Source organism: Hyaena hyaena, unplaced genomic scaffold (assembly GCF_003009895.1).
Source record: "Hyaena hyaena isolate Hyena2069 unplaced genomic scaffold, ASM300989v1 scaffold_80, whole genome shotgun sequence".
Classification (NCBI taxonomy): Eukaryota; Metazoa; Chordata; class Mammalia; order Carnivora; family Hyaenidae; genus Hyaena; species Hyaena hyaena.
In genome coordinates this window covers 375,964-390,935 of record NW_024080712.1, presented here as the reverse complement: position 1 = coordinate 390,935, position 14,972 = coordinate 375,964, and the positions used below count along the sequence as shown (strand labels likewise).

The 14,972-nt window shown below is 52.5% G+C and overlaps 1 protein-coding gene across 1 annotated transcript; it reads left to right on the top strand.

Annotated features, from left to right (window-relative positions):
- The first annotated feature begins 9 nt into the window (after nucleotides 1–9).
- Nucleotides 10–11,643, top strand: TRAPPC2 (trafficking protein particle complex 2). The gene is made up of 5 exons (XM_039233963.1): nucleotides 10–112; nucleotides 5,678–5,789; nucleotides 8,207–8,351; nucleotides 9,009–9,094; nucleotides 10,561–11,643. The coding sequence occupies exons 2-5, from the start codon at nucleotides 5,697–5,699 to the stop codon at nucleotides 10,657–10,659; spliced, it is 423 nt and encodes a 140-aa protein (XP_039089894.1). The 5' UTR covers nucleotides 10–112; nucleotides 5,678–5,696; the 3' UTR covers nucleotides 10,660–11,643.
- The last annotated feature ends 3,329 nt before the right edge of the window (nucleotides 11,644–14,972 follow it).

Below are 14,972 nucleotides of genomic sequence, written 5' to 3'. Positions count from 1 at the left end.
TCTCAACCGCGGAGTCTCGCGAGGATTGCCCAGGGAGTTCCCATAGAGGCTGCCGAGCGCGGGTCTGCGGTGGGAACTGAGTAGCTGTTTACGTTGGGGCTTCTCCCAGCAGGTAGGAGACAGAGTGAGGAGGGGGCGGGAGCCCCAGAGGACGTTTCGGGTCCCGGCCCAGTCTCTCCACCCGGCCCCAGGGGCAGCCGGGCCGGACCTGGTCAATCCCGGGTCGGCTGAGTTTATCACAGGCCACCGGGCCAGGGCACACCGCGTTTCAGCCTGCAGGCGTCGGCCAGCTCAGGGGCTGTGCTTCGTCTTGCCGTTCACTAGGTCATTCTCCTAACCGGGTTTGGTTTTGTTTGGTTAACGACAGTACTATTGTCACTTGCAGCTGGCAAATTCATCGTGGGCGCCGTCCTGTGCTAGGAAGCGTTTAGTCCTCTCCCAGGCAGCCTGGTAGCTCGGTCTTAACTATTAGACAGTGCTCAGTAACATTGATCCAAAGGAGTTTCCATGTAACCTCAGAGGAGCAGCCCTGGGTTTGGCCTCTGGAGCCATTTGGAAGGTCTGTCTAGTCCCGAGTGAAGTACGTGGCACTCACGTAGTATCCTGCTCTTTCCCAAACCCGCAGATCTTCGATGATTGATCGATCACAGCCGTCTCTCCTGCTAGAGCTTTCTTGTGTGCATGTTACATCAGCACCAGATCCTGGCACTCACTACCGGTTACTTAGAACGGCTCACCAGCGGTTAGCCATTTGCCACCCCGGTCAAATCCCTTTTCTGTTAGCATACATTTTTTTTTTTCAGCGTGCATTATTTTATATTTGATGGGAAGCTCCTGTTTCTCACTCCCCACCTCCAGAAAGGTCTTCCCCTCCCTCCTCAGCTTACAGATCCTCAGTTCCTCCACCAGCTTTTTCCAGAGCATTCCTTCCAACCCAGTTCACAGTTCTTAATTTTAGAGGGAGACAGCGCAAGTGGAGAGGGGCAGAGAGAGGGAGACAAAATCCCAAGCATGCTCTGCACCGTCAGCACAGAGCCCGAAGCAGGGCTTGAACCTGTGAAAACAGGAGATCGTGACCTGAGCCACAAATCAAGAGTTAGAGGCTTAACCCACTGAGCCACCCGGCAACCTCTAAAAACAATGTTTATTTAAAAAAAAAAAAAAATTCATGCTCTTGGGGACGCCCGGGTGACTCAGTCAATTCAGCGACCGACTTTGATTTTAGGTGCAGGTCATCATCCCAGGGTCGTGAGATCGAGCCCCACGCTGGAGGTCGGGCTCTGCACGGGGCGGGGAGCTTAAGATTCTCCTTGTGCCTCTCCCCTGTGTGCAGGCACACTCAAAAAAAAAAAAATGTTGAAAATCATGCGAAGAAAATTGAAGTTCAGATCTGCATCTTCTGTTACTCATGTACCCGGTGACCTTTCTCCCCTGCCTTTTCCTGATTGCAGTGTAAGGCGGCTTTTGTTTTTCTTATTTGACACATTTCCATTCATTTTGCCCTTTTGCTCTTCTGATGCCAGCCTCACAGATTTGTAGTCTCATTTTTATGTGCCTAATAAAAGGGGTTGGGGGGGCACTAACTAGTAAGGTTTAAGTCATCGCTACACCCAGTGCGGCACTTGAACTCACGACCTGATATCAAGAGTCGCTCGCTCCTCCGACTGAGCCAGCCGGGCGCCCCGTTAGTGCCCTAGTTCTTACATCGCATACACGCCCTCTTTCAGTTCTAGGTTGCCCAGAGCTCCTTGTTAGCACTACGTGGATTTCTTTAGTGGTCTGTCCCAACAGCTGCTCAGGGCCAGCTGCTGTTTCTACCCCAGGTGAGAGTCCAGTCTCCTGTCACGGAGGGTTTCTTCACGAGTGCCTCAGCTGCGGCTTCTCCCTAAGGTGCGGTTCATCACCTGACCAGAGACTCCAGTCAGGCCTCTGGGACCAGGGGGGCCTCAGCACTCGAACACTCAGAAGGTTCTTATCTGCGTTGAGGCTAGTTAGCCGCAGCATGCCTCTCATTCCTGTGTTTCAGCTTCACCCGCCCCGCAAGCCTGGAGCGCTTACTATGTGCCCCGCTCCGTAGTGAGCGCGTTAGGGGTGGATGCTGGGCGGGCAGAACACAGCCTCTGTTCTTTTCTACATTCTTTTTTTTTTTTTTTAATGTTTTTATTTATTTCTGAGAGAGAGACAGCGTGAAGAGGGGAGGGTCAGAGAGAGAGAGGGAGACACAGAATCTCAAACAGGCTCCAGGCTCTGAGCTGTCAGCACAGAGCCCGACGCGGGGCTCGAACCCACGAACCGTGAGATCATGACCTGAGCCAAAGTCGGACGCTCAACCGACTGAGCCACCCAGGTGCCCCTGTTCTTCTCTACATTCTTATCCCCGAGTTGCCCCAGGCAGCTCCCCATGCCGCACCCGGTCCCCCACTCCCTTCCCTTGGGCCTTTTCCACGGTGCAAGCTTCGTCCCGTGTAAAGGGGCTCCCTGTCGGCAGTCTCCCTCCAGGATGCACCTACCTTTGGCTAGCAGTCGGGTATTGCCTTTTTTCTCATTCCTGCGGGCTTGTCAGCTTTGACGTGTTTCCTGCGACTGTAGCAAATCCTCAGCAGCTGAGGGGTGTGCATTTATTGCCTTAACGGCTCCGCAGCACCAGCGTCCAGCACAGGCCTCCCGGGGTGGGAATCCAGGTATCCGCAGGGCCGGGCCCCTTCTGGAGGCCGCCAGGCCCAGTGGCTTTCTCTGTGTTCTCCAATTTGTGCAGGCCGCTCCCGGTCCTGGCTCCTGGCCCTTTCTCGCAGCTTCCGCGCCGGCAGAGTGGCATCTTCGTGACCTTCCCTCCGCAGCTGTGTTTCCTTCTGGCCTTTCTCTTGGGCCCCCTCCCTCCCACTTTTAAAGATCACGGTAATGACATTGGGCCCACCTGGCTAGTGCAGGATCCCCTCCCTGTCTTGCGCACCGAGCACCCTCGGTTGTATCTGCAGCTGCAATTCCCCCCTGCCTGCACGTTAGCGCGCAGGTGTTCCAGGTTTGGGTGCGGCCGCGGTGGGGGGGAGTCGGGGGGGGGTGCTGTTCTGACCTCCCCCACGTGTTCACAATTGACGTGTTTCACCCCCTCTCTTCCCTTATTTCCTTTCCTGGCGAATAGACTCACCTTGACATTCTGCTTGGTCACCTCAGTCAGGCATTCAGGAACATCCTTGATTCTCGCCGCTTCCTCCGTCCCCAGTTTACTCCATTGCCAAGTTCCGTGTAGCCACGGCCTCCACACCTGGAGACCCAGCCGTCCTTGGAGATGCTGAAGGGCCCCTGTTGTGGGTGATGGGAAAAGTGAGCGCGCGCACACACACACACACACACACACACACACACACACACAGCAGTTGCTTTATTTGTATTATATACTGTGGTTCTAAGTACGACTTGCTTTGTGGACGGAGGGAAGGGGGAAGAGGTTGCAAAGCTTAAAAAAAGTTTCAAATCGCTGTTCGAGAGCCGCACCGCCCAATACGGTAGCCCTAACCGCACGGGGCTGTTGCCGTTATAATTAAATGAAGTTGCAGATTCCGGCTTGCAGACACAGCAGCCACCAGTGGGCAGTGCAGACGCAGAGCATCCCCTCCCCCCAAAACTTGAGTGTATCCGACAGCACAGAATTCTGAAGTGCGTCTCTCTCCCCTTTGCCTCAAATATTAAATGAGTCACTGTCCAGTTTTTCCTGTAGAATCCCGTCGTTCCTCCAGCTGCTGTGAAATCAAGTTCTTGGCAGTTCAAGTCCTGCCCAGCGGGAGAGTTTGTGACATAACCTTGATGTGGTTATGGTTCTTCGGTCCCCTTTCCGTTTCTCCCCACCCTGTACTGACTCTGCAGCTGCAGGAGCGAGGGGTAGCTTCCTTCTGTGTGTGTAGTTTGCTGCTGCTGCTTCAACGTTTGCAGGGAAGAAATCAAGCCCCTGGCACCCACTAGCTGTGACCCCTGTTGCAATTAATGAGATCATTGTCGCGTTGTTGACATTTCCAGCACCCAGCCCCCTTCCCCTTGAGAATTTCTTTCTTTTGAGAATCACTGCTGATTCTCGTGGCTCTGCAGAGCTTTCCTGCCATTCCTGCTTGGGTTTGTTACTCGGTTTTACTGTTTGGGCCTCTTTCTCATCTTCCCCCTAAGACTTTTTCTGTAAAGGGTCAGATGGTCTGTCGCAGCTGCCCCACTCTGCCATTCCGCTGTCGGGCACAGGCAGCCTTAGACATTGACGAAAGGATGGACAAGGCCAGATTTGGTTTGCGGGCTGTACTGTGCCAGCAGCTGCCCCAAATGACGTCTGACATCCTATTGAGCTCATCGTGCCAAAAGAATGTCCCATCTGCCTTGTCTTCCGTCATGGGCCTTCCAAGTCCAGGGTTAAAAGTGCCAGCTGTGCCTTGATTTCCTTAACAAAAGGTTGTACTCATTAGGAAATACGTTTCAGATTTTCTGATGTTCTGTGTGAATGAGCAGAAGTCCCAGCGTGGCTCGATGAGCCCTGGGCTCTGACCCGTGTCACTGTGCACTCCGTGAGGCAGTATTACTCGGGTAAGCAGATCCCTGCTGCGTGTGGAGGCCGCAGGAGTCAGCACACCTCCGTGTGCATCTGCTCCTGCATGTTCGAGATCACATGTGTGAGCGCCTCCGTGAGCCAGACACGCCCGGTGCTTCTCACGGGTTGGGTTGTGTGATCCTTGAGGTGCTGTAAAGGGGTCTATCATCGTTCTCTCCCTTCCACCAGGAGGAAACAGACTTTGGGAGGTTAAGGACCGTGCCTGTGGTCACATTATTAGTTTGTGGCAGAGTAAGACCTGAACGTCGCGTTGTCCGATTCCAGAGACCCTGTGCTAAAAATACAAACAGAAATCCTTCCGCCCACCTGTCCATCCACGCGGATTTTGATTGTGCTAAAAGCCACAGAAGCACGGATCCTCCCCTGAGACTGCTGCCCCCAACTTTTTCTTCATTTTATTTCTTTAGCAAACCTGTTAGCCATAGTTCTAAGACTTATTAATGCCTCCGATGTCTTTCTCTTTGGATTATGATTTCTTCCATCTTTTCTAGAATACAAAATTATATCTTCCTTATTTTTTTTTAAAGATGTTATTTTTAAGTAATCTCTACACCCAACATGGGGCTTGAACTCACGACCCCGACATCAGGAGTCGCAAGCTCCACGGGCTGAGCCAGCCAGGGGCCCCATGTCTTCCTTTCTTATTACTATCGCTTGCGGAGGTATAGCATAGGCCCCTGCGTTTGCAGCACTTACATTTGTAGCGTACATACTGCAGCATCCGTTATGAATGTTTCCCGTTGTTAGTGCTAACAGTACTAGCCGGTCCAGTCCAGGTTTGGCCCAGCTGCTTCTGAATATTCCAAACTTTCAGGTCATGAGGATATCATTATGATTTTGTATTCGAGGTCTTCAAGTTTCTGTATAAAAATTAAAGTACTGGATTCTACAGGACATGCCACCGACATGTGATTTCTATAGGCCCGAAGCCAAATGTCTATGGCAGCGTACAGGAAAACATGACGAGCTTAGTGGTCTCTCCTCTTCTACACTGTCGGGTTTAAGTAAAAACTTGAATTCTAGACTTTCTGTTAAACAGTTTTGGTTTTCAGTATGTAGTACTAAAAATGTGTGCTATTTTCATTTAATTAGGAGCTGTATATTGAAGACCATGTCCGGAAGCTTCTACTTTGTAATTGTTGGCCACCATGATAATCCTGTTTTTGAAATGGAGTTTCTGCCGGCTGGAAAAGCGGAGTCCAAAGTGCGTACGGAAACGTAAACAATTGCGTAAGCATGGCTACCTTGCTGCCCTGCAGTAAGGGTGAGGGTGTGGTGTGGTTTGGCAGCTGGGGGGGAGACCTGGCCGCATGAGGTGGGTGGAGTCCGCCACGGTTAACTGGGGCTTGCTCTCCAGTCCCAGAGGCTGATGATGGAAGCCAGCCGGGGACCGTCCTCCGGGTAGTTTATGCCCCCCCTTAAATTCAGCACATGCCTGGCACGGACTAGCAGGATGCCCCGGGCCTTTTCTCTGATACGTCCTTCCCTGTGTCCCCACGTTCTGACACGCTGCTCCTCGAGGTCACAGACACACTTCAGCTTCTCTGGGGCCGGAAGATCAGCCGCTACTGATTGGAAATCCCGCGGCAGCCCCCTCTGTCCACGTGACATTCCCACCGGGACTTACGGGGTAGATCCATTTGCACCCGGGGCGTTGAAGGACCCTTGCCTCCGTGGCCTGCTGGCCCTGAGACTGGAGCGCTTTTCAGGGACCTTCCGCACCACCTACTGACCGGGTGACGCCACGCATGGCCCCAGAGGAGCAAGCCCGCTTGGGGGCCGTGCTGCCGGGTGGAGTAAACGTGGGGCCTTGGGAACCCCGGGCCCCGCTCATCTCCGCACTCGCCCATGTCGCTAGTAAACTGCTGGCACGCCACGCTGAGCTTCTCCCAGCTTCCAGAATAAGCTGTCGTGTCCTTTCAGACAAGGATTGAGTTTTGAAACGAGTTGTAGCGCGTAATGTCCAGCGTATAGTGCTTTCTACCACTTAAGTCTTGCCACTGAAACACGTAGACGGTTGTGTCCTCTGCCGGCTGGCTTGTCGGCCCGTGATGGCCGCACGAGCACAGCGCGCACTGCAGCTTTGCGCTGGGGCGTCTGTAGCCCTGCTCCCGGCCTTGCGCCAGGCAGAGCAGTGGCCCTCTAAGCGCTTTGTTGTCTGACTTGCCCTTGGCTCTTCTGTTAGCACTCACCTTAAAGCAGTTCTGCATTTTTCTTCTAATCTTCTGATTGACCATCCGAGTGAAGTGACAGGAAACACGGCTGTAAGCCAGACACAACATAGTCTCTTTCTGTCAGGAGTAAATGCGCGTGGTCGTGGTGACGTGCGCGGTGTAGACGGGCCCGAGCGGCGCGGGGCGTTCCGAGGCCGTCGGCGGCCTCCAGCCCAGCGGCGGCAGCGGAGGTTGCCTCTCCCAGGGCCGCCGTCCACAGCACCCCGACCCGGGGGGGCCCCACAGGTCCGAGCCCAGAAGTCCGGGAACGAGGCGGGGGCGGGGCCGGCCCCTCCGAACGTGCTAGGGAAGCCCCACTCCAGGCCTCTGTCCCAGCTTCCTCGGCTTGTGGCCGCACGAGTCCGGTCTTCACGCGGCCCGCTCCCTGTGTGCGTGTCTGTCTGCTCACCCGCCTTTAGAAATACGCCGGGGGTCCCGCTTCGGGGCTGTCGTGCTCTAGCCTGCTGACCGCATCTGCAGTGACCCTCGTTCCAGACGAGGCCCCATTCTGGGGACCTGGGGGTGCGGGGCTCGGACTTCAGCCCAAGAGTCCAGTTCCTCCCAGGACAGAACTGTTCTTTGAAAAATCTCTTTGGAAATAGAGAATTCCACAGGAGTAAGACCATTCCAGGTGGGGAGTTCCCGCTCCGCACCGTGGTGGGACAGCCCCGCCGCCTCCGGTGAAGCCCGTGAGAGGGACACCGCTATGACAGGGCTGTGTCCTGCCGCGGACACAGGTGACCGATCGCAGCCGGGGCTGAGCGTGGCCTCCTGCCACTCCCAGGCCCCCTGGTGCGTGAGCTCCCTTCCCTGAGAGGCCTGTGCCAGGCCTTCAGGAGTGCCCCCTCCTCAGCTGTCTCGTGTCCCTGGCTCGCCCTGTGTCCCCTGCCTCCCTCTGACCGAGACCCACGCCAAGGTCGCCTCCCTGTAGCTCTCCTTCACCTCCTCAGCTCCAGCCTACCTCAGTTGCTGTCCTTTATCCATAACCGCATGCATTTTTTCACAGCTTCCTCTAAAAAGACGTAAAGGTCTTTAAAGTAAGATCTCTCTTTTCTTAACCAATTCATTTTTCATGGTTCAGTGGTTACTGAATTTGTTAACTTCTTGGGAAATTAAAGAAATAATCTGTATAATTTGTTGAGCACATTTCATTTATTAGTCAGCCATTTCTATTTGTCGACTTTTAGATACCAAGTTAAGAGGCAGACTATGATGTAGAAACACGTAAGCTCTTTTGTTAAGTCCCCAGACAGCACGAGATGCAGTAAAAGCAGGAAATGCCACCCTTCCCCCCCCCCGCCCCCACCCGGCCTGAAACTGAAAACCGTGCGTTGAATTTGTGGAACGCAACGGTGGCGTTCTCGATGCTGTCTGCAGATGCTAATGTGTGGCTTACGCTGTCGTCTAGGACGATCATCGTCACCTGAACCAGTTCATCGCTCATGCTGCTCTCGACCTTGTAGATGAGAACATGTGGCTGTCGAACAACATGTACTTGAAAACCGTGGACAAGTTCAACGAGTGGTTTGTTTCAGCATTTGTTACTGCAGGTCATATCCTTACCTTTTTATGGAAGATCGCTCAAGTTCAGGTGACAAACTAGAACAACATGGGACAGGGCGCCTGGGGGGCTCAGTCGGTGAAGCGTCCAGCTTCGGCTCAGGTCATGATCTCACGGTTGGTGGGTTCGAGCCCCGCGTCGGGCTCTGTGCTGAGCTGACAGCGCGGAGCCTGGAGCCTGCTTCAGATTCTGTGTCTCCCTCTCTCTCTGCCCCTCCCCTGCTCGCTCTCTGTCTCTCAAAATAAAGACATAAAAAAAAATTTAAATGAAACAAAACATGGGACATAGATGGCAGACTGCGAGCCTGGGGACTGCACAGTGTCAGGGAGAAATTGCCATTTAGGGGGCTACTTTTATTTGTTTTAACAGAAAAAAAAAACATTTTGTTTAACAGATAATTTTAAAACCAAGTCTCCTATAACATGAAGGTTAACCTGAACTATAAGGTTGATTTTACTTTATTTTGTAGTTATTTTCGAACTTTAAAAATTATGTGTTCTTTTAGGATAAAACTAACCTAATGTCAAACCCAGGTTATGTGTTTTGCTTCTCCATCACAAAATACAGTGCATGTGACGAACTGGAAAGGTATCCTATCACCTGAATTCTTTTCATTTTCATTTCTAAGTTTCTACCTTAATTATCTTACATATGAGATTCATCATGCTGCATGACATAAGGCAAGAAGATGGGATAAAGAACTTCTTTACTGATGTCTATGATTTATACATAAAGGTACGCTATGTTCTATTTGTCTGCACACCTGATCGTAGAAAGGGATCGCAGCCGTGACCGGAAGCGGGCCTGTGGCGGTAACCCCGTCCGTACTGCGTTCTTCTGCCACACCAGCTCTGTCCCCATCCGAAGTGGCCCTGGTCCCTCCCCCGGCGGGCGGCTCTTCCCCGCCAGGGCGACATGTACCTAGCACAGAACTCGTGCCAGTTATTTTTAAATTGGTTTGTTTCCCCCTTTTGGCACATAGTGTTGACTTTATTCGGGGACCCTAAAAAGAGAAGGAAGCCGGCTACGGAAGGGAAATTGCCTCATAATTTTAATCTAAAATCTTTTCCATCTACCTTACAAGTAAGTTACAATGCAGTGACTATACGTGATAAACTGTCGGGAAGTTTACCAAACAGTCACTCAAGAATGAGGCCACTCGCATTTCTTGAGGCTTACTTAGAAAAAATAAAATACTAATAGGATGTTAGCAAACTGCAGCGCTAACAGTATGTTCTTAGTAATTTAAATGTTCTGTACTTGGACAGGATTTTTTGCATATCAGCAGAGTTAATACTCCTAGTCAGAAGTAGCAAATAAGAATATTTAGTCCTCTTAAGAAGGACCACATCAAGTGAATTAAGCAAAAACTGGTTAACTCCTTTTCCTTATTAGTGATTTCATTTAACACTTTTCTCACATATATTGTGGTATATTCATTACATTGGTCGAGAATCTGATCACTTAGCCGTGAGTTAAAGGAGAGTATTAAAAACCAGCTGGTTAAAAAAATTACTCCATAGGGGCACCTGGGTGGCTCAGTCAGTTAAGCGTCCGACTTCGGCTCAGGGCATGATCTCCCGGTATGTGAGTTCGAGTCCCACGTCGGGCTCTGTGCTGACAGCTTGGAGCCTGGAGCCTGCTTCGCATTCTGTGTCTCCCTCTCCTGTGTCTCCCTCTCCTCTCTCTGTTCTTCCCCCACTCGTGCTCAGTCTCTATCTCTCAAAAATAAACAAACATTAAAAAAAAATTACTACGTAAGAGTAACCTAATAGCAATGTGGTATAACTTTTTTTTTTTTTTTTCACTATGAGCATATGGTAGATTTTTAGTTTTATGTAGCCAAAGGGCCTTACAGATTAAGCCACATATTTATAATTAACGTGAGAGGATTAGTATTTCACACACAGGGCGAATCCTGAAACCGTGTTTGGCTTATATAGGCAGCACTTATCATACCACCGTTAGTTCTGCCATAAGTACTTCTCAAAACTAAAACTCCACAACAAAAATTTCTTCAAGAGGGTGTTACTGTTTACCAGCGGAACATTTTCGTTGCAATTTAACGTGATCTTCAGACTTTTGTTTTGGATGTCTTTGATGATTTAACTTAAAATGTTACAGTAATTTCCTTCTAGAGATCCATGATTTGTCAGCCTTTTTACTTTGACAAGCTCACTAATAACCTTCTTCTCTCCTAGTTCGCGATGAATCCATTTTATGAACCCAATTCTCCTATCCGATCGAGCGCCTTTGACAGAAAAGTTCAGTTCCTTGGGAAGAAACACCTTTTGAGTTGAATGCAGAAAAATTTGGAAATAAACAATGTCACTACAATGGGGTATTCTCAGGAATGTGTACATTGTAAGTGAGTTCAGTAAAGAGCCTAGAAAAGTCTTACCTGTAGTCTGCATTTATCTAAACCTAATGGAAATCCTTATATATTTCAAGACAGTACATTCGGTTTCTCAGGATTAGCAATAGATCGGTATTTGCTTGTGAACAGTGTTATTTATAAACTCTTTATAACCTTGAAAATATCTTTGTTCTAAAAAGTAAGAAGGGGCTTGTGACTTTACTTATTCAGATAGCTTCACCTTGATGTCACAGTCCAGAACCAAATGTCACTGTCAAGATTCGGTAGGTTTAAAACGAAGTTTCTGCAGTAGGGAATGAAGTGGCCAGCCTGTCCGTGGGCTGTAGAGATGTTGTGACGAAACGTAGAGGCGGCGACCGTGGCACTTCCCGGGAAGCCGCGCCAGCAGCTCTCCGGCGCCAGGTGCCCCGTGCGCGCCGCCGTCGGGGCCTGGGCTGGGCGGTTGTGCTGTGCGCCCCGAGTCCTGCGGCCGTGTCCAAGCCGGGAGGCCGCGACCAGAGTGGCAGGAACGTTCTTACCTCGCCTTTCCCTCAGACAGTAAACTGAAGAGTTAAGTGAGCCAGTTGATAGACGAGCGAAACGTTGTAATTGTCAAATTGTTAAGAAAGAAGAGTTTGTATCACACGGACGTTTGCATTCTGTGCTTTTTAGGCTGTCCACCCCGGGGGTGGGAGCGCCCTGCTGCCCTAAGTGGGCGCCTACTGTAAACGGGTCAGTGCCCATTTAAATACGAGCACTGTGACCACGTCTGTCCCGCGCAGCGTGGGAGCACTTCCGGCACTTTGTCCCATCCTGAGTAACCTGGGCCGGTGCTTGCCTTTGGGCTCCTGCCCTTGTGGGAAGCCGGTGCCGTAATTTTTACCCCGTCTGTCTACTTGGCTTCTCAAATAAAGCTGTTTGTCCAAGAGTGTGGGGTCTCGTAAGTGCTGCTCCGGCCACTGCTCCTGTCCTGCGCCTCCTGCCCCCCCCTTCAAAGGCTGCGCACCCATTTTACAGAACTCAGACGGCCTCGAACGAGGTGCCGGCGCTGCGGGGGCCTCTCTGCCGTGCTCACCCGGGACACCCTGGTCGGGACCTTAGGCAGCGGGGGCCGCGTGGGGGGGGGGCGGGGGGGCGGAGCACCAGGCTGTGAGGAGCACGGAGGAGCGGGGCCCCGCGTGGGGGCGCGGCCGCAGTCCGGTGTCAGGCTGTGCCCGCGACTTGTCCCTGAAGGAGCCCGCTTCGAGGGCGCGAGCGGCTGGGACGTGGGGCGCGAGCGCAGGGGGCCACAGAGCGGCGGCGGGTGGGCCCGGCCAGGGAAGCCGCGGCGCCAGCAAAGCTCAGATTGGCGGTGGGGGACGTCCCTGAGTGTTCAGGGACACAAGAGCAGTGGGGTGACACGAATGGCCCCCCGGGCGTCAGGCTCCAGCGAGCAGAAGCCGGTTGGGCACCAGGCCTGTCGTGTACGTTAGCGCCCCCGGGGCGCCCCGAAGACACCCCGCGAGCCCGATGGCCTGTCGTGCCCTGGGCCCCTTCCCCGGAGCCCGCGTTCCCACGCACGATCGAGGGGCTCGTCTGGGCTCCGCCCGCGGGCTGTCCCTGCGCCGCCGCGCGGCCCTGTTCCACCCTCCCACCCTTCCGGCGGCCGCTCCACGGGCGGGGGCTTCTCAGGGCCGCTTTCCCACCTCACGGCACCGCCCCACGGGCCACTGGGACTGTGACAGAACTGGTGTCACGGCGTCACGCTACTACCGGGAAAGCTTACACACCGTTCACGGAAATGTCACGCTCAAGGTTTTCGCTTAAGACCAGGACCATCTAGGGGCGCCTGGGGGGCTCAGTCTGTCAAGCGTCCGACTCGATTTCCGCTCAGGTCATCATCTCACGGGTTCATGGGTTCCAGCCCCGCACCGGGCGGTGCTGACAGTGCAGAACCTGCTCGGGAGTCTCTCCCTCTGCCCCTTCCCCGTTCCCTCTACCAAATCAACTTTTTAAAAAATGAACATCTAGCATGTTTTAACTTCAACTAGGGAATTTTTCACAAGGCGGCAAACACGGTACCCCATCGATGGAAGGGCGCTTTTCCAGCTTCCACAGCGCACAGTGTTATTTGCTACACCGGTTTCAGATGTACCTGTGCCCGTTTCCAGGCGTGGGCTCAGAAGCGCGGGATGGCGCCCGCCGCCGTGTGGCGAGCGGCGGGACTGCAGCGCCCGGGCCCCTCCCCAGGCCCGCGCGGCCCCCCCCCCCCGCCCCCCGCTCCCGCCGGCCCGGGGCTCGCCGTGCCGGCGCCGGGTTCCCGCACAGCCCCGCTGCAGCATTTGCTGTCTCCGTGTAGGCAACGCCAGCCAATCAAAGGACCTTCTCCTTTCCTCAAACGCGAAAGGATCCGATCCGATCCGATCCGCAGCTACCTTTTGCTGCTCATTGAAGAGCTTTTCCATCAGCTCCTTCGATTTCTGTTTGAAGACCGAAGCCATTCGGTCAGGTTTCGTTCCTGCTCTTAATTGTCACAGGTCAGTCAGCACCTGCTCGGTCAGCTGGCCCCCGGATCCCTTTAAGTCACGGTGTTAAACTGAGTTACTCTCCCTTCCCACGCGCCTGTCTTTACCCACGGGGAGATGTGTTCCCTTGCCCATTGTTTGCTTCCCTGCTCTAGGCCTCTTGACCGACGAATCCCCGAATGTTCAGCTGAAAAACGGTTACTGAAAAGCTGCTGAGGTTTTAAAAAACCAGCAAAGTGTTCAATATGAGTATCAAAACTGTACACTAACTACCAACACACACACACACACACACACACACGTGCTCTGGGCTCAAAACTATGTGCAGCCCCAGTTCCTCAGAATGTGACCGAATTTGGAGACGGGGCCTTTAAAGAGGCGATTAAGTGAAAATGAGCCCATCAGGGTGGGCCCTACATCCAATTTGACTGGTGTCCCTGTAAGAGGAGGAAACTTGGACAGAGAGACATGGGGGGGGGGTGGGGAGAGCGGCACTGCACACAGAGCAAGGTTATCTGCAAGCCACCGACACACGAGGAGAAACTAAACCTATCAACACCTTGATCTTGGACTTGCAGCCCGCAGAACTGTGAGAAAAATTCCCAGCGTTTAGGCCCCCAGGATGCACTTTGTTCACGCAGCGCCACCGAACGAATACAATATGCTCTCCCGCAGTACTAAACACCCAGCTTGACACCCCAGACACTGACGGTGCTGCCTCCAAGGACGGGAACCGGTGGCAAAAGGGTAGAGATCTCGGCCCCTTAGGCCTTGTGATCTTGAAACCCTTGTGCCTTATGATTTTGAAACATGTGACTCATCTATTCAGAAAACGAACAAGGGGTGCCTGGCGGGCTCAGTCGGTAGAGCATGCGACTCTTGATCTTGGGGTTATAAGTTCAAGCCCCACATTGGGTGTAGAGACTACTGAAAAATAAAATCTTTAACAAAATGAACGAAAAAACTTACTCCTAACACCCCCTGCTGAACAAGTGATAGTGACAGATACTAGGTATCTATCAATAGAGAATGGTTTGAATGAACTTAAACATCTGTACAGCTGATAAATGAGGTAGATACACTATAATGGAAATATGTCCACATATATGGAGAGAAAACAGCAAATCACAAAACAACGGGTACACTTTTAACTGAAAAAAAAAACCCAATTCCCCTAGAGGAAAAAAAGGGGAAGAGAATATATACACCAATTTATTAATGGTGGATTCCTATTTCTTTTTAATGTTTATTTTTGAGAGAGCCAGAGCGTGAGCAGGGGAGGGGCAGAGAGAGGGGACACAGGATCCAGAGCAGGCTCCAGGCGCCGAGCTGTCAGCACAGAGCCCGATGCGGGGTTTTAACTCATGAACCCTGAGTTCTTCAGCCCATGACCTGAGCCCAAGTCGAGGCGCTTAACCGATTGGGCCACCTGGGCACCCCGGGGCGGGGGGGGGCATCTTTTTTGTAAATAAAGAAACTGCAACTCTCTCTAACCTGAGAAAACTATCTGCCCAAATTCAAAATGTTAAACTGTTTTGCCAATAACCAAACTGTTAGGAAATAGACTTTCAAAACTTCAGCTTACTGAATGATGAGGATACCCTCTTTCAGTGGCTCCCGAGGAGTAGGGCATGATGACCCCGCCCCGGCAGGCCCTTCGATGCCCCCCAGCGGATTAGTGGGCCTCTGGGGGACGGCAGGGACACACATGGCACAGCACGTGAACTTTACCCAGGAAGACCTCGAGCTGCTC